Source organism: Brachyistius frenatus, unplaced genomic scaffold (genome assembly GCF_029030835.1).
Source record: "Brachyistius frenatus isolate BFR_SWC_R1_liver_20210118 unplaced genomic scaffold, ASM2903083v1 Contig_11, whole genome shotgun sequence".
NCBI classification, from domain to species: domain Eukaryota; kingdom Metazoa; phylum Chordata; class Actinopteri; family Embiotocidae; genus Brachyistius; species Brachyistius frenatus.
In genome coordinates, this window is record NW_027210610.1 from 6280786 (window position 1) to 6305328 (window position 24543).

Below are 24543 nucleotides of genomic sequence, written 5' to 3' on the forward strand. Positions count from 1 at the left end.
GTTAAAAGTAAAGAGTATGAAATAACTATATATCCTCTGACCACCTCATTATACAATTAAAAGACAGAGAAAGGATTTCTAGGTAAACTCTTATGTAACTGAGGAAATGGGCAATAGTATTTACCATGGTGACAGTTATTACGATATGATTGTGTATGGTTCCACTTTTACACAGATTTGTACTAGTGATCTTAAGGCAAAGTGCAATTTGACAAAAGACATTTCTAAAATTTGACACTTTATTTTTCACCAAAAGTAGTTGGTTACCAGGCTAAAAGAGATGAACCAGAGATCCTTTGATTGGAAGTGTGCTGTTTTCCCGTTAAGTTACTGATTTCAAAACATCTCTCTACAAACCTCATTCTAGAGTTGCTTGAAAAAGCTGCTGATTTACCAAAAAATAAAGAGCTCCAATACAGATAAAGTGTACACTATACACCAACACGAGTTTCAGTGTCAGAAAATGTGTGTAACTTTAAGGGATTCGATTTCCACTTAAGACATGTCACTTGAATTGCCTTCTGCTCATCCAGCTGCAGAGCAAACACTACAATGATGTACGGGGGGAAAAAAAGAGTGAGAGGCATCTTTACTTTTGTCATAGCAAGCACAAGAAGTCCTTGAAAGCACCCTTGACATAATGATCATGGCTAGTCAGGACTAATTGCCTTCGATATTTTCCTTTTCTGTCGTTTCCTTCTCTCTGCCTTTTCTTCCCTCAGGGGTCACAGGAATGTTTTCATTCCCCTCTCTTATCAGACACAGGGACTTTCACAGGGAAAGGGATTTGGAAGAGATGTTGCCAACAAGGTGTGAGTGTGAAAGTAAAAAAAAAGAAAAGAAAAAAATGCTGACACTGCACCCAGTGAGCTGCCACTAACATCTACCTGTAGTCGCATTTCTGGAGGATGATGGGGGAGCATGGGGAATAGTCCTCGCATAGTTTCTCTCTATAGTCAGCAGGGAGTCATTCATCTTCATCTCTCTCTGAGATAATAACTGCTTTTCCAATAAGGTCTTTCTCACTCAGTATGTTTCATCAGTGTATTACACTGTATTCCTTTCGGTTTTTAATTCCTCACTTTCACGTCTCTTCATCTACAACCCCACATGTCTTCACAATGGTTGCTGCAACACTCCTTTTCCTGTTTGTTCTCGCTCATCTTGCAGTCATCTCTCTCTTGCTTGCAATTCAGCCTCTCTTCCTACCCCTCCTTTATGGCTACTTTCTTCCATCTTTCCTTCCTACCCTCTGGCAGCCTGGGCTGGTGTGATGCAGATTGCCAGAGCCAAGGATACATGTGGTACAGGGTAGGAGGTGGGGGACCTGGGGTTTGGGCCCTCTGGCAAAGACAACAAGTCCAGCAGTTGCCTGATGTCTGCCTCTACCCACAGATCTGTCCCCTAGACACTTTACACGTTCTCCCAAAATACATCTCGCTCTGAATCATTCCCTCTCTCTCTCTCTCTCTTTCGCTCTCTCTCTTTCGCTCTCTCTCTACAGCCTCCCACCAAATCCTATGCTGAGTATGTTGAGTGTTTAGCATGAATTGTGGTTACCTATATAGAGAGAATAAGAAGAAGGAACTTCTATTTTCTACATACAGCTCCAAAACAGAACAATCTCCAAAGGCACCCTTGGCTGCTTTCTCAGATTAAATTATATATGCTGCTACCATTATCATAAATTTGAGCTAATTTGCATTACATATTCAACATAAACTCGGATCCATATCCTTTCAATCTACAGCTCCAAAAGAGGACATTTAGTAAAGAATGGAGAAAAGTTCAGCCTTGAGGATGAAAAGTGCAAAATGAACATGTAATTCCTTTTGAGTGTTAAAGTTTGTAAGCCTATTGGATGCGATAAGGAAATTATTCATTTGTTCCCTCAAATTACACAATTAATCCTCTTTATATTAATAATCTGGGCTCTCAAATAACTAAATCCATACCCTCAAAATTATTATTTTAATTCATGACTTTAATAATTTATTTCATATTGGCACTGAAGTTACAGCCTGCTGTGACTAGTCCATCCTGTTGTGGTAATAGAGGTTAGGTAACAGGCTAAGAGCTATCAGTCTGAGTGTCGAGGTGCCCTCAAATTTCATAATTCATTTAGCCTAATTTGCAGCTAAAGACAGATCAAATAAATGCACACATCTGGTCAATAGAGAAGGGTTGTGCACATTATGCTAATTATGTTCCCTGAAATTAGCCATTCCTACACTCAAATTAATAATTTTATATGCTTGAATTGTTTGTTCAACGATGTAAATTAAAGATTTTTAGGGAACAAACATCAAAAACTTCCTGCTACTGCCTTTCATGATTCTCTATAAGTTTGCCGGGAGATTGGTTAACCGTATTCTTCAATCCACTCAGGTGGTTCAGAGTTGGGAGCAGACTGCTCTGACCCAGTGTGAAACCCTCTATTGACTTCTATTTGTACCATAAAAGCAAAACAAAAGGCCACACCTCCTGCTGAGCATAGGGGTTTGTGTTTGTGTGTGCTTCTATGTGTAACTTTGTGTGTGAGTGTCTGTATTTGTGCGCGGTTTATTCATCCTAAAACTATAACTATTTCACATTCCTTCTTTTTAATGTAAAAGAGCTGTTAAGCCCTTCCATCCAGTGTCTTTACATATCACTTTACTTTTGCCCCACAAACTGCCTTTAAAGCCATCAGTGTGTGTGTGTGTGTGTGTGTGTGTGTGTGTGTGTGTGTGTGTGTGTGTGTGTGTGTGTGTGTGTGTGTGTGTGTGTGTGTGTGTGTGTGTGTGTGTGTGTGTGTGTGTGTGTACATGTGGTGGGGGTGTTCAGCAAAGAAGACTCATGGGAAGAAGGGAGAGAGAGAGAGAGAGAGGGAGCGAGAGAGCGAGAGAGAGAAAGAGAGAGAGCAGGTACTCTCAGTAGACACTATGGACCGTTTTGAAAGGAGATGTTTGATTTCCTTTGAAATCGCCTGTGCGAGGCCCACTGCCATGTTGTGATCTTTAAGCATTCTGCGTAGAGGGGGCCAACAGGGCTGGGCCCCCTTCCTGTGTTTGGTCTTTTCTGTCTCTGCCTACCTGTCTGTTTGGCTGGCTGCATGTAAGGAGGGGCAGCAGTAAGGATTTGTTGAGGGGCTGGTGGGGGGGACTCTCTGAGGGAAAGTGGGAAGGAGAGCGTGAAACCGGAGAGGAGTGCTGAGCAGTAAAGGAGGGGAGACGAGAAGGATGGCAGGTGGCAAACTTAACCCCGTTCAAGTGAGGGGAAGGAAAGGGGGAAAGTCCTGGAGAGAGGCCACAAGTAAGCTGATTTTATTTCATGCGATGAGGCAAGATATGCTCAACAGTTTACCTCTAATGAAGCAAAAGAGAACTTAATATTGTCAGATGGATACGGAACACTAAACATATTCATTTGAATGTAAAACAGTCCTATCTATAAATAGGCACATTAGGTAACACAAGTGTAAGTACGTCCAAGGGTGTGTATGGCATGTTTGTGTGTGTTGACTGTCATTGGTGTGTTTACTTGGCAAACCATTGAAAAACGCAGTAAATGTTGACAGTGTTGCTAACCAGCTGTAACACGTACGGTTTCGCGAATGCTTGTCAGAATGAATGCCTGAGTGTGTGCAGGTGGCAGGTGTGTGCTCACCCTTTCTCTGGCTCTCTGGACCTTCTCACGGTCGCTGTGCAAGTTGGTAAGAATCTCCTGTCCCACTTGTTCTGCAAAAGGAGAACACGCAGCGTGAGGAAGACGTACCGTACAGGATGTCCAACAGTTTCAAAACAGAATAGAAACATCTCTGAATCAATGAATGATTTAGGTACTCAGTGAAAAGGTAGTAGGAAATAACTTGTCATATCCATATCATTTGAATACCCACAACATTTAGAAAGGCCTCTAATTATAAATAAATAAAAGTAAATACATAAATAACTCCTTTTAAAAATAAATCATGTGTAAATCACTGTATAAATCACCTTTCTTTCTGTCCATGATGAATAGAATGTGCTATTTTTCATCTGGACCTCCTTTGTGAGTCGTTTCAAGACCATGGATGTGTGTCATACTTTGTACAGTGTGGAGCCACAGCACTGTCTAAAAGGAGTGTCGCACAGGCAGATAGTAGAATAATGTAGCTGTGGGATGTGTTAAACCTTCTTAAAAAGCTGAAGTAAACAGACATGAAGTTGAAGACAACAATAGCCCAGCATCCAGCCTGCCAGTGGGGTCCACTCAGTCAATGCAATATTCATTAATCCATTCTTTTTTAAATGCCTCTCGTCAGTTGTGGATGTAAACACATTAACGCACAGTTATAAAACATCCCCAACAAGGCACCTGACAAGCTTGTCAGTGGTCACTGTCATTTTCCTGTCCCTTGGGTTAGGGATAAAAAAAAATAGAAAGAAAGATAAACCAAATAAGTTGCCCCCCACCACCACCACCACCACCATAAAAACCCACTGCTGCCATCAATGTAACCATATTGCTAGAGCATTAGTGTTTAAAAATGAGGGAGGCAGAGGATGAATCAGGAAAAAAAAGGAAAAAAAGTGAAGAATCTTTGCATGGATCAAAGACAGGCTTTCAAGCGCACCAAACAAATCCGGAATAAACAACACAGTTGCTGACTGTATTACACTACACAGGTGCCGCACACCAAAGGGCCCACGTGCTGAGCGCCTGTTTGGGGGGGGGGGAGCAGTGCAAAAATGGGATACATCTGGCAGCTAAACAAGAGAAGAGAGAGAGAAAGATAGAGAGGGAGAGAGAGAGATGGAGAAAAGGGATCAGGGAGAAGTGGAAAAAAGAGAAAGCACTGTCAAATGAACGACATTCGTCTCCCATTCATCCCATCCCTTTTACCCCCCTACACTGTAACTGACTCAAATGTGTCTCTTCCTGCCTTCATTAATTTCTAATCTGGGACGAGACAGATTGAAGGATACCCAGATTAAACAGTGCAGTCAGACAGTCACATGTGACAAATAGGGCAGATTAAAAGACTGAGTGCAGGTATTAATAACCATAAAAACACAAGCCCTCCCCCGTCCCGATTGGAGAAGAACAAGCGATAAACAGGAAGGGGACTTGAAGTGGAAATCTTCTGTTAAAGAGACAAATAAGCACATCTATCTATCTCTGTCAGGGTTGTGGCTTTATTTTTTTAAATAAATGAGTGTGACAAGCACTGCAGCAGCAGAGTAGGTTTTCTTTTTTTGACGGCAAGTGCATTATTGGAAAGGTTTGCAGTGTGTAAAAAGATGGATGAGTTAGCGGGATAAAAGACCAGGGAAGATTTTTTTTTTTTTATTCCAAGTACTGAGCAATTATTACACACATTCTGTACCAAGGTAAGTTTTGTAATGATGGTCTCATGTATGTTTAGGTAACAGACAGGTATTAGGACAAAAAAAAAAAAAAAGGATGAAAAACAATCAATAGCCTTGGCAAGCTACGTTTCAGTGAACAAGAATGGAAGCACAGTGGATTCAAGTTTCTGTATTGTGGGATGCTGTGGAGAATACAGTGCTGGTGCTATCTAAAGGATGATATGAAAACAGTACGTGTTTCCTATGATGAGGGACTGTACCAGCCATCCAAGTGAATGGTCGTCCTTGACAAGTCTAATAGCTGCTGTAGAAAAATACGCATTTTTTTTTTTTTTTTTTTAAATTACAGTAAGTGTTTTGTGGAAGTTACATCCACTTTTTTTTTGCCTTGCAAATAGAGAGGTACCATGCACGATCTTGCTCAAGAGGGAGACCTTTCTAAATTCTTTACAGAAAATGGTATATACACCTGAATGGAAACAACAGCACAGTTCCATTACACAAGATGCTAGGAAAAACAAATAGAGTGATATGAGGAACGTGGAATCTGCTCAATAGTGGCATTTTTAAAGGATAACCATGACTAGGATGGTATAAAATCAGCAGCAGTGTTTGGAAAACATACAGCTAACTGGACCACCTAAGCTCTTCGGACTGCTGCGATGTTAACATATTAAATTTATATAATATCTTTCATAAAATAAATACAGATTTAATGACCGGGTCAAACATGTGGGTCAGTAGAAAAAAAAAACTGTACAGTTGGTAAAAAACATGCAGAGAGGAGACAAAATTTGGTGTTAATGTCCCTGACTTGTTGCTCGTTAGTGTATAAAATATTCCCCTCCTGTTTAAACAGCTATTAACAATTTAAATAAGCCTGGCCCAGAGGCCTTGCTCTGACTCTCTTGTTAAAGATCCTCATCCCCAAAGGTCCATTTAACAAGCCCATTATTCCATTACGTTACATTTACATCAGCACCAGAGCCTTAATTTAACTTGTTCCTCTAATGTAACTGTAGAAAAGAATTAGTATAGAAAAGTTGAACGCACAAATTAGATCGAGGGGAAAATAATGACTGTATTAGGAATTATTTTCTTTAAATACACAGACAGACTGTTGACATAGAAGCTCAACACTGCAACCTTTTGTTAACTGTTATAAGGTGAGCAACACATATTTACTGGGTAAATAGCTTCTCTAGTGTTAGTGTATGAAGTAATGTAATTTGTAATGTTACAGCGAAGCATCATAAAACAACATAATACAGATTTTTGTCTGCACTGTCTATTGAACAGACCTGCAATGATCAGTCAATCAACAAAAACATGTCCAGAAACTATTTTGATAAATAATTATAAGTAAAAATGTCAAACTTTGATCAGATCCAGCTGATTAGTTAGGACGAGCTTTTCATAAGCTTGGGACAAACTTGAAGTGTATAGCTGAAACCTGTCTGAACCTATCTGAACCCATCTGTACCTACCTGAAACCTGTCATCTTGGACTTGAGGGAACTGTTTCATCAATTATGACATTTTACAACAATTAAGTGAGAAAATAACTACTAGATTCAGAAATAAGGAAATATTTTCAGCCCAACTTGAATAACAACAAAAAGGTTTAGTTATTTCTTTGTGCGTTCCTAAGACAAGCTCAACTATTCATCTATATGTGTAAAGTTAAAATGTGATAAACTGCTTATATCTGCGAAGCATGGCAAAGGACAATACTGCCCAGACAGCAAATAATTCTGGTACTATCCAAAACTCTATAGCCTTCGACTTTATCCAGTGCATGGACACAGTTAATTGGAGGCATCATCTATTTTAGACGAGCTGTTTCATAGCAGTAACACTGTCTGAGGGCCCCTGACTGTCTTTCTGTGTTGCATTTTTTTTTTTTGCCTTGCTCCCTCTGTCCCCAGAGGCAAAAGGGTACAAGACCTGATAGTGCTGCGCTCAGAGGCTCAGCACAGCTCCTTTTCATTAAGCAGTTGAGACCACTTTTTGAAGGTTACCACACACTTATATCTGGACACAAGCCACACACTGCCAACAAACGGGGTATGGAAACCCATGGGGGGTTAAAGGGAAGTAAGGAGGAGCCTGATAAATGTTAGACCGTACATTTTCTCTCTCCCAAACTCTCTATCAGTCACACATACACACACAGAAACACAGTGCAGCAGTCAGCTTATATGCCTGTGACTCCCAGGTGAGTAAAGTTACCTGTCTTTGTACACTTCCAGAGAAGCTTTTTTTTTTTTTTTTTTTTTAAGACTTTTCAAGTCTACAACTGCCTGGTGACACACTTTCATCACCCCCATCAAAGTTGTACCCACAATGGGATGTATTTGTAATGCTGAGCCCACAGGCCATGAGGCTAGCGCTTTCGCACTAACCCTAACCCTATAGCTCAAAATAAAGAGGTGCCAAAGAGGTGATGGGTCATAGGGGATGAAATATAGCACCTGGGGGCTCAGTGATGTTAAAACAGATTACTTTTAATTTGAAGAAAGTCTATTTCAAGTTAATTAGGAACTGTTATATTGCAAGAGAGACAATAAAGGGTTTAATACAGAGATTTCTAGTCCTTCACAAGAAAAAGTGCATCATTTTAAGCCTGAGACTTTTCCACCCTGAGTATAGCCATTGTATGCAGCGTGCAATACTCCTGTCAATCCACTACCGGATACCCTTTCATTGCCAGGTATTGTCTCACCATGGAGTAAAAAGAACATGCAAGTATGACCAATGTCGAAGAAGAAGGTCATGTGATGAAGTACAAAGAGTAATTAAGACACAGTCTAATACTTATAACAGTATTGGACAGCTGGACTTTTATCCAGGAGATCAGGGTTCGAGGATGTGACAAAGCGAGTATTGCAAGTAAGTTACATAAGATTACTATAATACATAGTAAGTAAACATAATGAAATGCATTCAACTTAGGTTGCATACATTGAGTAACTTATGTGACAAAAGTTACTTTTTGTAACCCTAACCAAACATCCTATTGTGCCGAAGTAGTTTTTTTTCCTAAACCTCACAAGGCCCCTACTTTTCATGCCAAAGGTGAGACAAAACATGACCCTGGCACCGTATCCTGCAGTGGACTGTTGGGTGTGTTACATGCTCTGGCATGCTAGTGGATTGCTGTGTACATAGGTTGTGTTGGGATGATGAGTTTAGCCTGTTTTTGCAAGAGATTAAACACTTAAAAAAGCCATAAACAAGGACTATTCTGGGTAGGAAGAAGCTGGACCATCCCAGTCTGTCTTGACTTAGCCCATGTACCGGCCCTTCCCCTTGCATGTGTTTGAGTGGTGGTGGGCAGTCAGGGTGGATTTCTGGGGCCTTTCTTCACTCCGCCAGGCTCTGTTTTATTCATCGCCTGCGCCCTGACCCTGCAGAGCTCCTGTTCTGACAAATCACTTCTGATTAAGACAGATCTCTGTTAGTCAGCCACTCAACTTGGCTTATTCATCATTCCACAGAAAATCTCCCTCTTTGCTCCCCCTGTCCCTCCTCCTCCCAGCTCGTTTGCCTGTCCGTCAGACCGAAGCAAGGCACAAAAGAAATTTCCGCTGCTGTTTTAAATGGCTGATTATAGACAATTGGTGGATGGAGAGACGTAAGGCCGTCTTATGGGTGATAAGACGCAAGTTTAATGGGTATAAATGACCGGGCCTGCAGGAGAGCAGCTGGTAATAGAACCATTTGTTTAAAGTTGAACCGGGGTGGAGAGAACTGAAAGCTACATTTTCTTTCTATTTGAGCTCCCCCTCCTCTTTTCCCTTCACCTCAGCCTCAAAGTCAAATTCTCAGAATGCCAGATTTACTTTTTTTTTTTTAAACAGCAAAAGTCCCCTTCACCCACATTCAATGAGAATTGATGAGGCTTGGAAAGGAATAGCTTGTTTTACATTTATGAAATTACCCATACCTACATGTCCTTGTGGACACAGCTGCAGAAACTTTGACATGGCCAGTCACACATTGCATTGCTTTCTATGGGTTACTAACAATGGAATCAGAATATTTACTATAAGTGTAATTAACAATACAGTTAGAGCATTCATATGCAAAGTTCTGCAATAATAAACAGCAGCAAACTCTGCAGTGCCAAGGCATCTAGACAGCCACAAAGCTATTGTGTTAAAATGTCTAACAAACCAGATTAAATTAACCTGAATGACAACCCTGCTGGTGGCAAAGGGCTGAGAAGCAGGAGGAGTGAGTGGAGAATGAGGGTTCCTACAAGCAATTTGCCTGGACTTAATCAACCAGTCTCACTGAACCATCCAAATGAAAACTAATGGACTTGCATGCTTGCTGTGATTGCCCCACATGCAACAATGTGCAGGCAGGAGCAGTACTTTCTGAGGTCTTCAATTAAAAAACAGGGAATTTCTACAGACGGCTGGTCAGCCTATACACATTCCACCACCACTCATATCCCGATTGGTCAATTGTGAAGCTCAAACAGAGCTGACTTATTAATTCCATTTCCAGCACTGGGAAATGATTTTTTTATGTGTTGATTAAACTTGGTCAAAATTTAAAAAAAAAAAATGTATGAAGTGTAGAATTAAAACTCGTATCCGAATGAACTAATTTGTCTATGCATTATTCATAGTGCTGACATTTGTGTCAATTGTACTGGCCACACTGCAACTAAAATATAAAAAAGAAATAGTACATGAACAAAACACAAAAAAAAACTACTACATTAAACTTTATTCAAAGCTAGTCAACCTAGATAATAAATCCAGAGTTTGAGTGCTACAATTTCAATAATTAGATTTTATTATTAGCTAAGTAGCTGTATAAATGATGTCCCCTCAGTAAATAAGCACTGTAATACAATTATGACCTAAGACTCTAATGAAAGAAAAATGTTATGTTGGATTTGGAAGACAAACACATTAAGTAAATCTGAGCACTACCAATAATGCAAAGGGAAGGGAGAGGTATATGTAGAGGAAAACAACTCGTTAGTTGGTCCTAATCAAACGCAACATCTGATTTAATAACCCCTCGTGGAAATGATTGAGGGAGAAAAGTTGGCCAGTTTTTCGGAAATGGACTCCATGAGAGATATATGGAGGCGGGGGGAAGAAGAAAGAGAAAACTTGACGTTCCTCTGGTTCGTTTTCAACAGTTTAGGAGCGTTAATCATCACATTACTGTTGATTAAAGGCTTTTACGTCTCTAATCAGAAAGTTGACAGGCAGATCAAAGAGCGAAACACAAATTTCTTGCCTTTTAATTATCTGTACAACACCACACCTCGGGCAGCTCTTGCCTGCCTATCTCCTCAAACTCAGCGAACGACTGCGAAAGGAGATCTAACACTCTACAACAGTTCATTATCCAATAAAATGGGAGATTGGGGAGAGAAAATACACACGGCAACACACAAAATCACACACGCGTGCACAAAAGCTTTAAGGCTTTATGATTAGTGAAGACCTGGGGGAGGCCTGCAGTCTTCTTTATTAACATGTCCTGAATTGGAACACCTTAATTATGTTTGTCAAAATCGGACTTGGCGTCAAGCTCATTTGCATGTTTTGACAAGGCCTGTTGGGAGCCTTCCTCTATCTTTCAACAGGGTATTTAGCACTTTTCAACACCTACTGATGACAGTTTTTTGTTAATACCTGAATGAAAAAGCTTGTTAAATGTGCTTTGTTGGACTCACTCACCCAGCCTCACTGTAGAAATGATGCAAACACTGAGTGAAATACACACAAAAAAGAGGCTCCAGACTGTCTTGATCAACGCTTGATCACCACTCCTATTCAAACTGACGAGGATGTGACGCCTTCTGCGGCCGACTGCCCAGCTGTTCCCCGTCAAGTAATTCAGACAGGAAGAATCTGAACTACTTTTACAAAAGACTTGGCATCGCTTTGGAGGTTCTCAACAGTGCTGCATGTTCTGTTGCAGATTTAGCGGTACAACAGATTGCTACCTGACTCGTGATCACATTCTATTTGAATATAAGAAAGCAATGGACCCCGCCCTCCCTTCCCCCATTAACAGTTTACTAAATGAATCCTCGTTACGTCAACGGTATGTAAAGCAAGCATGGTTGACGACAAACAAACAATCTGTGGGGACACAGGACTGTCGGCGGCAATTTAGCAGCGGAGAAAAGGAAGGCATGAAAGTGAGGCATCAAACATTAGCCTGAATGGATGGTGCAGGCCATTAGAAGTGGTTGCACTGACAGGATCTGACAGTTGAAAACACTTAAAGATTATTTTCCTCAAACTCTGAATTCATTAATACTCATAAGCTGGGGAAAGGCATCCAAAACAGCAAGAAAGGAGAGGGCTGGGGTTGTTTTAAAGTTAGTAAGGGGTTAAACTAAGGAGGCCAGCTCAGTCTCTGTAAATGAAGTTCATATCTCAGTACCTATTATTAGTAGTTAGCTAGTTTCTTCGTTACATCTATTCTGCTTCTTCTCCTCTCAATGATATTTAATATTTGTACATAAAGCGTAGGTGGTTGACACTGTGCCTTAACGACTCGGTAGATCAATTGATGTAAAAAAAAAAAAAAAAAAAAGAACAGTTAATGCAAACTGAGTTGATTAAATAATAAAGTGTTTCTGATTGGTCTAGAAGACTGCTATATTCCCAGATATTTTGGGTTGGAAATAGTGTTAAAATTTCCAATACCGATACCATGACTTTGATAACACTTCCCGAACAATACTTTTTGGCTACCAATTTTACAAAATTGATTTTAAATAAAATTTAATTTCACATCATGGTACATATTTTTTTATTTTTCATGAAATTTAGAGAAGGAAAGTGTAACCCAGGTTGTTTGCATTAGCTGCCATTTACAGATTACCCCTAAACACCTCATTTGCAAGTTATTACTACACACTACAATTTACTGATGTTACAAAAATGTCTTACTTGCTATCAGCAGATGCTAACCAGCTGAAATAAGAGGAAAATAAAGTGTTCTAATGCTAGATTTACTAATCCAAGTTAAAAACAAGTGACTTTATGTATTTGTTTGGGTCGCCCAAGTATAGGCTACGCATCAATTGGTTGTGAGTAACCAAAACTGAAGTACTGTTGTTCAAAACTACACATTAAAGACCACAACAATGAAAAAACAATAGTTTAGTATAAACAAAGTTTTGTGTTCAACTCTCTTGGAGCCGGAGATATAAACGTAAACTACACACTTTTGTTGGCCACACAGGCCTACTGGAGAACTGAATAAACTATAATATGCTCATTTCTTATATTATAGCATAACTTCAACATTTGATGTCCATATCGGAGGCATTAATCTGTTTTAATAATTCACTGCTACAGGAGTACTTGCTCTCTTATGGGCACATGCTACATCAAATTCTCTTCAGCAAATCAGAGGTGCCCTGAAAATTTCCATTTGAGCAAGCAACAGTGGAGCCTGTTATCAGAGCACCACGTCATTGTGGCTGCTCTGACAGACAGCACAAACAGAAGTTTGTGTTTTACTTTGGGCTAATACCATCACACTTCCCTGCTCTGGTAAAAGGAAAATAATACTGCTATTATAGGGGGAATGAGGCACAGAGGGGACTCACAAAAGGGAGACACATCATGCGCCTCATTTAACAATGACCGAGGCCACAGAGTTGAAGGCAGATTATTGTCAGCTGCCTCTGTGAATATACATAACAGGACACAACATGTGATGGCATGTCAAAGCTCCTTTGCACAGTGTACATTGTTCATTTGTGTTAACTTTACATCGCTCCTTTACGAGATAAAGTATTTTCAATCTGTTTTGAAGAATTCAGTCCTTTAACCAATCTCTTTGAAAGCCTCATTTTAGAAAGGTAATAGAAATTCTGCCAAGTATAAGGCTATTCTAAAAAAACATACAAGTGCAGTACAATAAATGTGACTTGGTGATTACAAGGACATTGTGAGGTGATACATTTAAAAAAACAAAAACCTATAACTAAAAACAGCAATAAGAATAATCACTTAATTTGACAAAGAAAAGCAAAGAAAGCTACATTTCTTTGTTCAACAGCTTTGGCTAAAGGTAACTTGTTGCTTTAAAACTAATCAACTATTCAACAAACACACATGTTTTGTATTAAACTGCATTTTGCATTACTTGATATCCAGAACTTTATACATAAATGATTTAACCTCATAAGACCTTCTGGCAATGTAAATCTAATTTATTGAAATAGAGTCAAAATAAGTTTATTAATGCATTTCTGAGTGATATTTGAGAAGATAATCTCAAACTTACTTATAGTGCTAAAGTACTATAGTAAACAAAATAAAATGTTCTCCAAAAACACCCTGCAGCAAAATGATTCAATCCCCATTATTTGATGAAAAACATCTTCTGAGCTTTATGACCTCCAATTATTGTTTCTGGTCATTTCTGTCCAGCTTCAAACTATTTTGCAATTTTAGCCCGTTTTTCATGTGCAAAAGCTTCAAGCTCACTAATATTCTTTGGATGCCATGCTGCCGCTGCTTTCCAGAAATGACAGAGATTTCCAACAGGAATCAAATCCTGGGAATGGGATGGCCACAAAAGGACTTTTCAGAAACAATTCCTGAACAAAGCATTGTAGCCGTAAAGTCCTTGGTTGTTTAGTGTTCTTATAGTCTGTACTGATACTTTAGTTCCTGCCTTCATCGGGTTCTCCTGCAAGTCTCTGTAGCAATATCTGTTGTTCTCAAATGTCTGATTACCCTTAAGGAAATTTAACTCTTTTTCCAAGGTGTGCTGCTATACTTTTGAAGTATTGTCGTGTCTTGGATACCTTTCTTTTAAATCCTTGTATTTTGGTGAAATTAAATAATTTCTTACATTTCAGATTGGCGTTTTTATCTTTGCTACATTTGCTACTGAGCATAACACCTGCATAGGCAGACTTTACACTGTATTAAAAACAGCAACCAGGATCACCTGACCAGCAGACGCAGAAGAAAATGTTTTTGTTGAATTCCTGAATTTGTCCGTTAACAGACTAATTGCAATATAGCCAAAATAAATGTAATCTAACACTGGGCATCACATAGGGTGACAAGTGTCTCCTGCTCTTCATCATTAACTTAAACAGCCTAAGTGAAAACTCAACATGCCTGCCACCACTTTCACCACTAATGAAGCATATCTAAGTTTTAAGACATGGCAGAACGAATTTAATCTACCTTCTGAGGGGCCTTAGCACCATCAAATTAATTATTCATAAAGGACATGATATTATAACTCAATTGTCAACTCTGTAGCTGCCCCCCCCCCCCACCCTGTCGCTCTCTTTTGTCTCGGACTCTTTTTCTTTTCAAGTAAATTCTTCGCTTTTAATCTATAACAGCGATATACGTTGTCATTGTAGCTGCCGAACAAAATAATTTGCTTTTCTTTTTTTGAAGTTTGCTGATGAATGTGACAATAGGGTAGAGGAGAGTTTCTACGATTGGAGCAGCTCCCTGTGGGTTTTACAGTATGCTGATGGGGCCAGCTTCACCGTGGAGAAAAAAGAAAGACACATAGAGTCATCAAGTCTGTATTAACACAACCTTAGCTACCTTTCATTTTCCCCTCATGAATAATGTATGCCGTCTGGCAAAGCTAATCTTGCTGTAATGTTGCTTAGACAGGTTGGCTACCGGGAGGTGGGACAACATTTCTTTTACACACAGTGGTTCTTTTTAGCCAGGTGTCATTTTCTCTTCGGGGGTAGGAGGATGGTATGTGACCCTGTCATGATTGACAGGAACAGCAGCCGCCTAGCATGGGGACAACACCCTATAGTGAGAATCTAATGCTAATATGCTGAATTCTTATACAAGTATGTGGATTCTCTGCGGAAACCAGCATGTGGTCAACACAGCCAGATAACCAAAAGGAACAAAAACCAGCAACATCTCTGATGCTTTCAATACATTTACTGTATTGTTTTCATGCACATGTACAAACTCTGCACAAGATCAATCAATGCCACAGAGCTCTTGTATGTAGTACATACTGTATTTGCACCACTGCTGTGTAAATACATACGTACTACATAACAGCTCTGCATCTGGTCAGAAGACAATATAGCTATGTGTTTATCAGGCTGGAATTCGTTCAACCAAACAGTCTCACGCAGCTTTAGAGGAGCGGACGTTGAATTCTTGTATTGCTTTAGCTACCAATATTTTAGCATAGATCAGCAACTGGCAGACAACTACTAAACATCCTGTCTCTTGACTTACTAAACATGTGACTGGTGCATGTGGACATGGCTCATCCACACAAGTTTAGTATCATTTGAGAGATAAAAATGCAGACAGTCCACCCTCTACCTAACCGTGCAAATCAAATTCAGCGGGTATCAAGCCAAAGTGTGTAATACATCCATCAGTCCACTAGAGGATACCGTACTTCATCTCGGTGTGAAAAGCACATGCACATATGACCGGGGGTTAAGAAGGACGTCATTTAACGAAGGTCATCAACCACAAAAGTGACTTCTTTTTGACCACTAGAGGGTCTTTGTGTCAAACTTTTTACAATGTATCCCGTTATTCCACTGATTGGCTGTGGCAGCAATTCACCAACATTGTAAAGGAACAAGATTCCAAGCTAGCAAACATGGAAGTAAAAAATGTAGGTTGTAAAAAAATAATAATAATAATAATAATCAGTTTTGCAGGTTCTTTATGTGGATGAAAAATACTTTCAACATGTTAGTTACACTAGAAGGACGCAAACCCTTCACTTTGGTGAGAAACACAACGTAATTGTAAATTTGCTTTTTCATTAGAAAACTCTACAGCGCACCTTTAACTTCAGTAGACAAAATTTATTAAACGTTTCCAGCTATATGAGCCAACTATTTTGTCAGTCTGAATATTAATGGCATTACAGTGGAAACTATCTGTTGATCCGACAGCTTGTAGGTTATTTCTCCGGGTTTTACGTGGAACACAATGTTATAAAGAAAAGGGGCAGAACTAGGCAGACTATATATAATAATTTTTTTGACAACTTTAACAGGAGGAAAACAAAATTTAAGAACTGAACAGGGAGGTAAAATTCAAGAATATTTGTTGCATAGCCTTTGACTGATGAAGTGCATCCCAAGTTGTTCATGTGCTTTTATTGTGTAAGATCTCAAGGCCAGGTGGAAATAAATATTTTTGAATGTGGTTATGAAAACCAATGCTGAACAGAACGGTATTTCATTTTTTAAGTAAAATGTGAATTTTGTTTTGTTGTCACATTTTGATAATCATGAGGTGGACTAAGGAGGATTATGTAGGTTTGTAAAGGGACAGATTAAGTGAAAAGGAAAGTGAAAATCTATGGCCAGTGCACGTCTTGCGAACATCATGTGCATGAGAGATAAGATGCGTACAGTGCAACCATTACAATGGCAGTAAGAGCCGTGACGGTGGGCAGCCTGTGCATGCTCCATCCCCTGATTGTAATTGGGGCCGACGCGTGACAGCCCCCCGTGTGCCCTCTCTGCAGTGGCCTGGGGCAGAGGGCATGCTGACAGAGGAGGCGCCGGAGACGGTGGCACAGGGTCCTGGCCTGGCACGGCCATGGCATGGTACCCTTAGGGGCGCTGACCCTCCCACTCTCAACCCACGGCAACTTTCGCTGCCTCACCTCTGTCACCAGGCATCTCAGAGGCTAACGAGAGGGCAGCCAAGACTGCTTAACAATTCCGCCACATCCGTTGGCTGGGTATGCAAGCAGCTCTTTTTTTTCCACCCCTACTGTCAGTGTTCCTCTCCCCCTGCTCTGAGACCTTTGGTGAAATGAGTGTCAGCCTGAGGAGACAGGCACTCATCAACACTTTATACCTGGGAGGTATATTAATGCTGTGATGGTTTCCTGAAAGAGGGAAGGGAAAAAAAAAAAAACCTTTGTCCTCGTAGAGAGAGATAAAGGACAAAGCCTTGGACAACTTTTGAGGTTATTAACTTTGGCGGTGTTAATGTGGATATAGTGTAAAAGTTATAGAAGGTATCTCAATCATCTCATGGAGAGTAGTATCTTTAAAAACACTGCACTTTCCATGGAAATACCAATACTTGTGTTTCTAAAAGAAGCTATATTCATATAAAGTTACTCTTGATCAATAAGTAAGAGAGAGAGAGAGATAGGAATTACATGAGTTCGGGGAGAGAGCAAGCATGAGAGAAAGAACGAGAAATTGCATTCGTGTCTCTGTACAGATCCTCCCCACCAGGAGCCGAGTTACAAATGAAACTCCACTTCCACAACTTGTGGAGCTGGAATCCTACAGGGGCCTTCTGGTATCCAGTTAAAGATACATAATTAAAGGAACACGGAGAGGGAGCGTGTTATTACCAATGTTTTCATTAGGCCAAGTTAACACATCGGTCTCCCCCAAGATTTTGAGACAACAGGCAAAAAAGTGGATGGAATAGGATCCTTCCTATTGGGGTCTAAACCTCTGTTCAAGAACTGTTCATATTAGTGCTGCTTCTGAACTCTTCCTGTTCTGGCCATACCACTACTCTATAAAAACATTTAATTTTAACACCGGAAATATGAAAAGCATGAACGGGCCTGCTTTTTTTTCATTATATTTTTACTCTTTTCCTCAACATCCAGGCTTAAATTAGCCAGGATTTTTAAGATCAGGGACTGTTTTTTAGGCTATGAAAAATGGATTAAATGAAGAGGAAGTCTGGCCTAATGAGCTCCCTGGGCTATGGAGCAGCAGGGACCGTGAGGGGAAAGATGGGAGACGATGCAAGCCTTTGAGGAAGAAGGGGCCGCAGCCATGCCCAAAGTGTGCCAGCTACTCCTCGCTTTAGCGCCAATGGCACAGACGGCACCTGGGCAAAGCTTGGCCACCCTTGTCCTGTGCCAAAGGAGAAGAGAGGCAGAGCAGCAAGTGCTGAACCTGAAAACTTCTATTGGCTATCTTGTTTTTCTCTGAGGAACTTTTATATTTGTATTTTTACGTTTTTGCTGATGGTTCAGGCCTTGAGTGAGGAAATAAAAATGTTCTAATTTATTGTGTTTCAGCCTTTATAGTATATGCCCTTCTATTAGTTGTACTATAAAGAAAAAAGGGGCAAATAGTTGGGATCTTTAAGATAAAAAAATTTAAAAAAAGCGTTTACCATAGTAATCTCATTGAAAATAAACAAATTGGGTCAAACACAACACAACACAACTAAATAACAGTGCAGTGCAGTTTGGTAAAGAAAAAAGGAAGTCATCTTGTAGCATAGCAAAAGCTAAGCTAAAGTGCTTTTTAGTTGATGAAAATTAATGTAACTTTCAGTATACTTTCTTTTGTTGCTGTTGGCTTTACAAGACTACATGGCAATGTGCAGCAGCATTTCTTGCATAGTTTTATTTGCCTTATACAAGAAGATAGTCATTAAAGTGGTGTAAATAAAGAAAAAAAAGAGTAAAGTTACGATATAAAGATGTGCAGTTTTTTCTCTTTTCCTTGAGCACATATAAAACCAAGAAGCCTGGGAGTGACCAAGGGACAAACACTTTACAATGTCAATATGAGTCTTTATGCCCAAGGAATCATGACAAATGTCTACAGCAATAGAAAGGAGGATGTGTGGTCTTTGGACAGGGATCAGGGAGAGAAGGGTGAGGTAGGAGGAAGGGATTACTCTGGCAGGTAGTGGCTCCTGGATGGCAGCCAAAATAAAGAAAGTGGGGAAGAGAAAACAGAATAGTTGGAGACAAATATCTTTCCCTCCCCTTTAAGAAGTACAGGTCAAAAGGAACACAGAGAAAGACAGCAATACAATAGAGAACAACAGCTATGAGAGAGGACAGGAAGGGGAGGGGGAGTGTAGCTGGCACATTCTTCAACTACTTTTCCTGACAGCGATTAGAACTTGTCAGAGCCTCTCAGCCTGCCACTCCTCTGTCCTCATAGGAGGCCTGTCATTACAAATAGCCTAGATTAAAATACCACACTCCTGGGGTACAGGCCTTGACCCCCACCTACCCTGCATTGCCAAATATCTACCCACACAGTCATCCACCCCTGTCAAATGGGAAGGAGGTGGGACAGAGTGAGGAAGCCTGGCAAAATGTGGGAAAGCAAGAGGACTGTTGAAATGGACAGAGCGATGGGACTTTTGGTTAGAAATAGACATGGTGACCTAAAAAAGGAATATGGGGAAAGAGAGAATGGAGGCCAGAAAGAAACCCATAAGAAATAAAAAAATAAAAAAGATAGAACTAAATAAATATAGTGTTAATATAACATAAAATCTAGATCTGACCTCCTACAATGAAGTCTTGGATAAAATCCTGCACATGCTTTCATATCTAGGATCTCTGCATTCATACCTCCAATCAAAAATAGCGTCCCCCACTGCTAATGAGCTCTTGATTTGTGTGAAGAGCTGGACAGTTCTGTTCCATTTGTCCTACACCTGAGATGTCCAGCAATGCCATCGCTTAGGCTAATGGAAACAAAGCACTGAGAAATGGTATAGGTTTTCAGCCCAAGCCTTCCGTGCACATCATCTTGTATTTCTGTATGAAGCAGACATATGCAAACAGAGAATAATGAGTCCAATGTGTCCCGGATCTATCTGGTGCCAACGTGAATCTTCTGTCCTGACACTGAAAAATGACCTATCTCAGCAAGATTCGGAGGGGAGGGGGGGGCTGCTCTGTGTGACAGTCACCAGCAATGTGCTGACAGCCCAATAGAATAGAGGGGGGGAAGGCATCATTAGGATCACACACACAAATATACAAATACACACATCAACGCACAAATATTCATGTAGAGAATACTCCCATACACTCCATCAGACATGAGAAAATGTGTGCATGCCTGCTTGCACAGACAAAAAGGAAAGAAAGCATCTCTTGACTGATATTTTCTACCTCAAACAGAGCATGACGTTGTGGCCGCTGTCATGTCACAGTGGCAACCACACTGTGGCAGAGCCAGTCAAGGCTAAACGCCACCAAAATCAGACAGGAAAAACAGATTACATGACATACGACATCTTAGCGATACATACGCTTAATATAAGCATCAACACATGACTGAGCTTAATTCCACAGGGCATGACATAATATAATACACACATCACTGCCATAAAGTTTTATTGAAATAGATTAGCCTGAAATTACCTTACAGTCTTACAAGTTACAAATAAATGTCCATATGGTGTCATAAAACTAAGCACCTGCAGCAGGTTAGAAACTAATTCGAATCAGTGCGGATTCCTTTGGAGGCTCTCACAAGAGACAGGAATAAAAAATTAACCCACAGGGACTGCTACCAAATACATCAAATCAAATCTTGACCTAAAACTCCTTTTTATAAATTTTTATTTTTGATTATTCAAAACAGCAGGGAATCCATCTTTGATACGTGGACGAGGAATGAGGAGACGGCATTAGCTCACCATGATGAATTTAAATTAGCTGACAATTCGGCTCACGAGCCCGTCCCCCGAGAGGAGATGACAACTGAATGATGTGTAAAATTAGGCCCATCACTTATTTAATTGTACAAACAAAGGCTGGAGTACGTAAACAATATGAAGAGAAGCAAGTCAACAAGAAAACTTTTTACATAATTGCTTCTACAAAATCAGTGATGACAGAAATGTGATGCTAGACCAAGTAGTCTAACCAAAGGGCAGCTCAAAGCGAAACTGACACTCAACCAGAGACTTTCTGACCTAACAAACATCTACTTAGTTGGAAATAGTTGATGTCTGGTTTGATTCTTGCCAGAAAAAGTAAGAAACTTGAATTAATGTACCCTATATGCTATTTTTAGAGAAATAACCTGTAGGTTTGTTCTGTACTCCTCATTACAGAAGAGAAAGTAGGGAGCAGACAGGAAGGAAGGATATACAAGAAGGTGACAGAAAAAGACAGACATCTCGAGTGACATGTTGAGACATAAACAGCTGATAGTTATCTGTGCACCGGGCCCAGTTTGTGTTGCTGTGAATTAGGCTTACCGCAGTGATGTCTGGGATAGGAAAAACAAAATCCGGAGACATTTTGTGAGAGACAACTGTCACACTGCTGCAGACTTGTCAAGTGGTCACAGTCACAGAATGGGTCATTTTGATTGGTGACTTTTAGCTGCACTACCTAGAAAACTTGCAGAATACTTTATTGTAAGGCTTGGTCACAATGAATATTCAGTCAAGACTGTCGTTGTTCTCCTGCTATTAATTAAAACTAAAAAAAAAACGCATCCCTGTTCTTTGAAATTACATTCTTGCAATTTTTTCTTAGTTTGGATTATAATTTATAGAGTGTACATTGAAAATATGAACGTAGCCTCCGGGTCTGAAAAGTGAAGCCAATTGAAAGGGCCTTAAAGAGAAATCCCACTAATGGTGACTAGGGGCTGGCTCCAAAAACCTCTGGCTCCATAGACTCACATTCAACAAATGTCAACTTCTCTCCAGAAATGTAGTCAATTATTTTATTTTACAAGTCATTGTGGTGTCATTAGCTAAATTAACTCATGCTGATCAATATTCTGGAGGTCCATCTGAAAATAATTCTGTAACTAATTATATATTAAGCCTCAAATTGAGCTATGTTGGGTGTTTGTCTGATTTAATTGACACGCCTCAGGTCCAGTTTAGTTTCCAGTATAGGTGGGTAGGCATAGTGTCAGTTAGATCCACCCCTTTCTCCTCCCCAGCCCCACCCTCTAATCCAAATATGGTCACTGCTGACTCCAAAAAAACCAAGATGGCAATGGCCAAAATGCCACACTCAAGGTTTTATAATGGCAGCTCACCAACCAATGTGTGTTGTCACGGCAGGCTGTTATTTGATGCAACTCTACACCTTTGCCTTCTTTCAGTACGTGTAGATCTGTGAATCTACAAATAGCCCCCGCCTATATCTTCACCCAACCCTCCATCATTCCACCGCTTGCCTGAAGCTTCATATGTGGAAAGTCCAACTTCGCAAGGTGACGGCATTTGTTTCTTCAGTATGTGATATATGAAACCCTGGCAGTTTGAATCCGTGTTTTTAACACTTTCATTGGAATAATCAATTTTCTAAGTGGAAATGCTCAGCCTTGACTGATCATGTCATTCATCATTTATCTTCTGGCATGTAAAAAACACCACATGGACATAGTTAACAAGGTTAAAAATTGCCATTGGTTGTCATTGGAAAGGGTCTTTAAAGGATTTGCTGGTGGTTGTTTTACCACTGTGAAACTGACAAGGTCCCAAAAAGACCCCAGCAGTAGAGTTCCTAAAGGAAAAAGTGGCATGACCTGAACAGAGGCGTGTCTCAGTTTGCAAGTCAGATTACCTCAAGACAGAAATTCCACCAAGTAACACATCCTGCGCCCTCTTTTCTCCACTCAGGTTGTGCTCTCCAAAAAAGTATGAAAAAAAAGCCCCTCAACTAATTAAAATAACAAACAAAAAACCCCGGCTGCCAGCTGCCCAGTATTCATACAGTATATCATACCTAGATGGTACAAGCATATAATGTATAATGTATAGCCCACTCGCCCACCACATGTGAAAAATATGTACATATTCCAAAACAATGAGGTGGTACACAAGTGCAAGTGGCAAGAGGGAGAGAAAAGGAGTGTGTGTGTGTGTGTGTGTGTGTGTGCGTGTGTGTGTGTGTGTGTGTGTGTGTGTGTGTGTGTGTGTGTGTGTGTGTGTGTGTGTGTGTGTGTGTGTGTGTGTGTGGACAAACTCCTGATAGTGACCCCATACCTCATCTCCAGGGCATAAATAAACATGTGTGTGTGAGCACGCTCGTGGATTATAATCAGAGAGAAAAGGGAATCAAATTTATTCTGCAGCTGTCATTAATATTTCAGGCCTGTTACTATAGCCCATGTGAAAGAGCATGAATGATTAATTTAGACATCACCTCTGTCACAATCCCTTACCAGGCCTAGTCCGTGATCCACCTTTGAGAGTAGTAAACAAAAGGTGGGTTCTGCCTCGGTTTTTGTTGTGGTCTAGTTTGGGCTGTTGCTGTCTGGCAAGTGAGGGGGGTGGTGGGGCGGGGGGTGTGTGTAAGATGCTGTGCTGTGTTGTTGGACAAGGTGGCTGCCTTTGTGGTTTGCCTGTGACATTCAGGTGTTGAACAATAGCTACAAAGTGTGGGAACTACTGGAGGTCCACAACTGGAGGTGAAAGTCGTTGCAGCATCAACCACTTAACCTAACAAGTGTGCTAATGTGCTGATCCACCCAGGTTCAACTATGTCTGGATAAAACTCTAAACTCTGTTGCATCCATCCTTTTGCAACACCCCATACTGGCCCATAAAGAGCCGATCAGCAGCCAGTCCAAAACTACTGTTAATGCAGGATGGTTTCTTATCGACAACAAAACTCAGGATAACAGCGCTCTCAGCATAAACTAAACACACCTATTCAACCCATTAGTCTGCAAACCAGATACATCAATAGCCCAAATACTCTGACAGGCGCACGTTAACACCCCTCATTCCAAGTCGAAGGATGAGCATCTTGGCTGCTGATGGATGGGGAGGCAACCGCAAGGTCCTATCAAACTGACATGTGCCCCATACCTGCGTTTTTGATTTGTGTTTGGGCTTTGTGTGACGCTTGTCTGACAAGTGGAGATCACAAGGAGACAGGATCCATCTATCAGACCGCTGATGCCACTGCTGCCGTCTCCAGAGCCTGAGGGCGTGGCGTGTGTGTGTGTGTGTGTGTGTGTGAGAGAGGAAGTTTTGGAGTCTATAGTCTATATTTGTCTTATCAGAACACTATTGACTGGTTTTGTGTGGGTTTACGCAAGAAAGCAAATTTATATGTTTATGTATGTTTTAGGGTTATTATATTGAGCGTTAATGTGCGTGTTGTGTGTGCGTCTGTGTGTGCGTGCGTGTCTGTGTGTGTGTGGCTACCTGCTGAGCAGAGAGCCCACAGGGGCAAAGCGAGAAAGGATGACACTGATGCGATGTGTTGGCATGTGCCCTCGGGTGGTTTTGGTGTGGTTGTCATCTTGTTGTTTTCATACCGCTCTCCCCCTTCGTCATACCCCGCATTATTCAAATAACGCGCCCCAAAGTTCCATAAATAAATAATGAATTCGCAACTCGATGGATTGATGAGCAGTGATGGAGAAGTATGTGTTTTTTTTTTTTTTTCACAGATTTCTTGTTGTTTGGACAAAGTCTTTGACAGGCACTTTTCTC

At 40.5% G+C, this 24543-nt stretch overlaps 1 protein-coding gene across 5 annotated transcripts in view; it reads right to left on the bottom strand.

The window, feature by feature from the left end:
* vti1a (vesicle transport through interaction with t-SNAREs 1A) overlaps positions 1–24543 on the bottom strand; it is a 150025-nt gene that overhangs the window by 69734 nt on the left and 55748 nt on the right. For all 5 annotated transcript variants that reach the window (XR_011310640.1, XM_069691830.1, XM_069691829.1 and 2 more), the window contains one exon: positions 3649–3719. Coding sequence is in view for 4 of the 5 variants with exons in the window: in XM_069691830.1 (XP_069547931.1) it covers positions 3649–3719 (71 nt within the window). In the remaining variant the exon portion in view is untranslated. The remainder of the gene's footprint in view (positions 1–3648; positions 3720–24543) is intronic.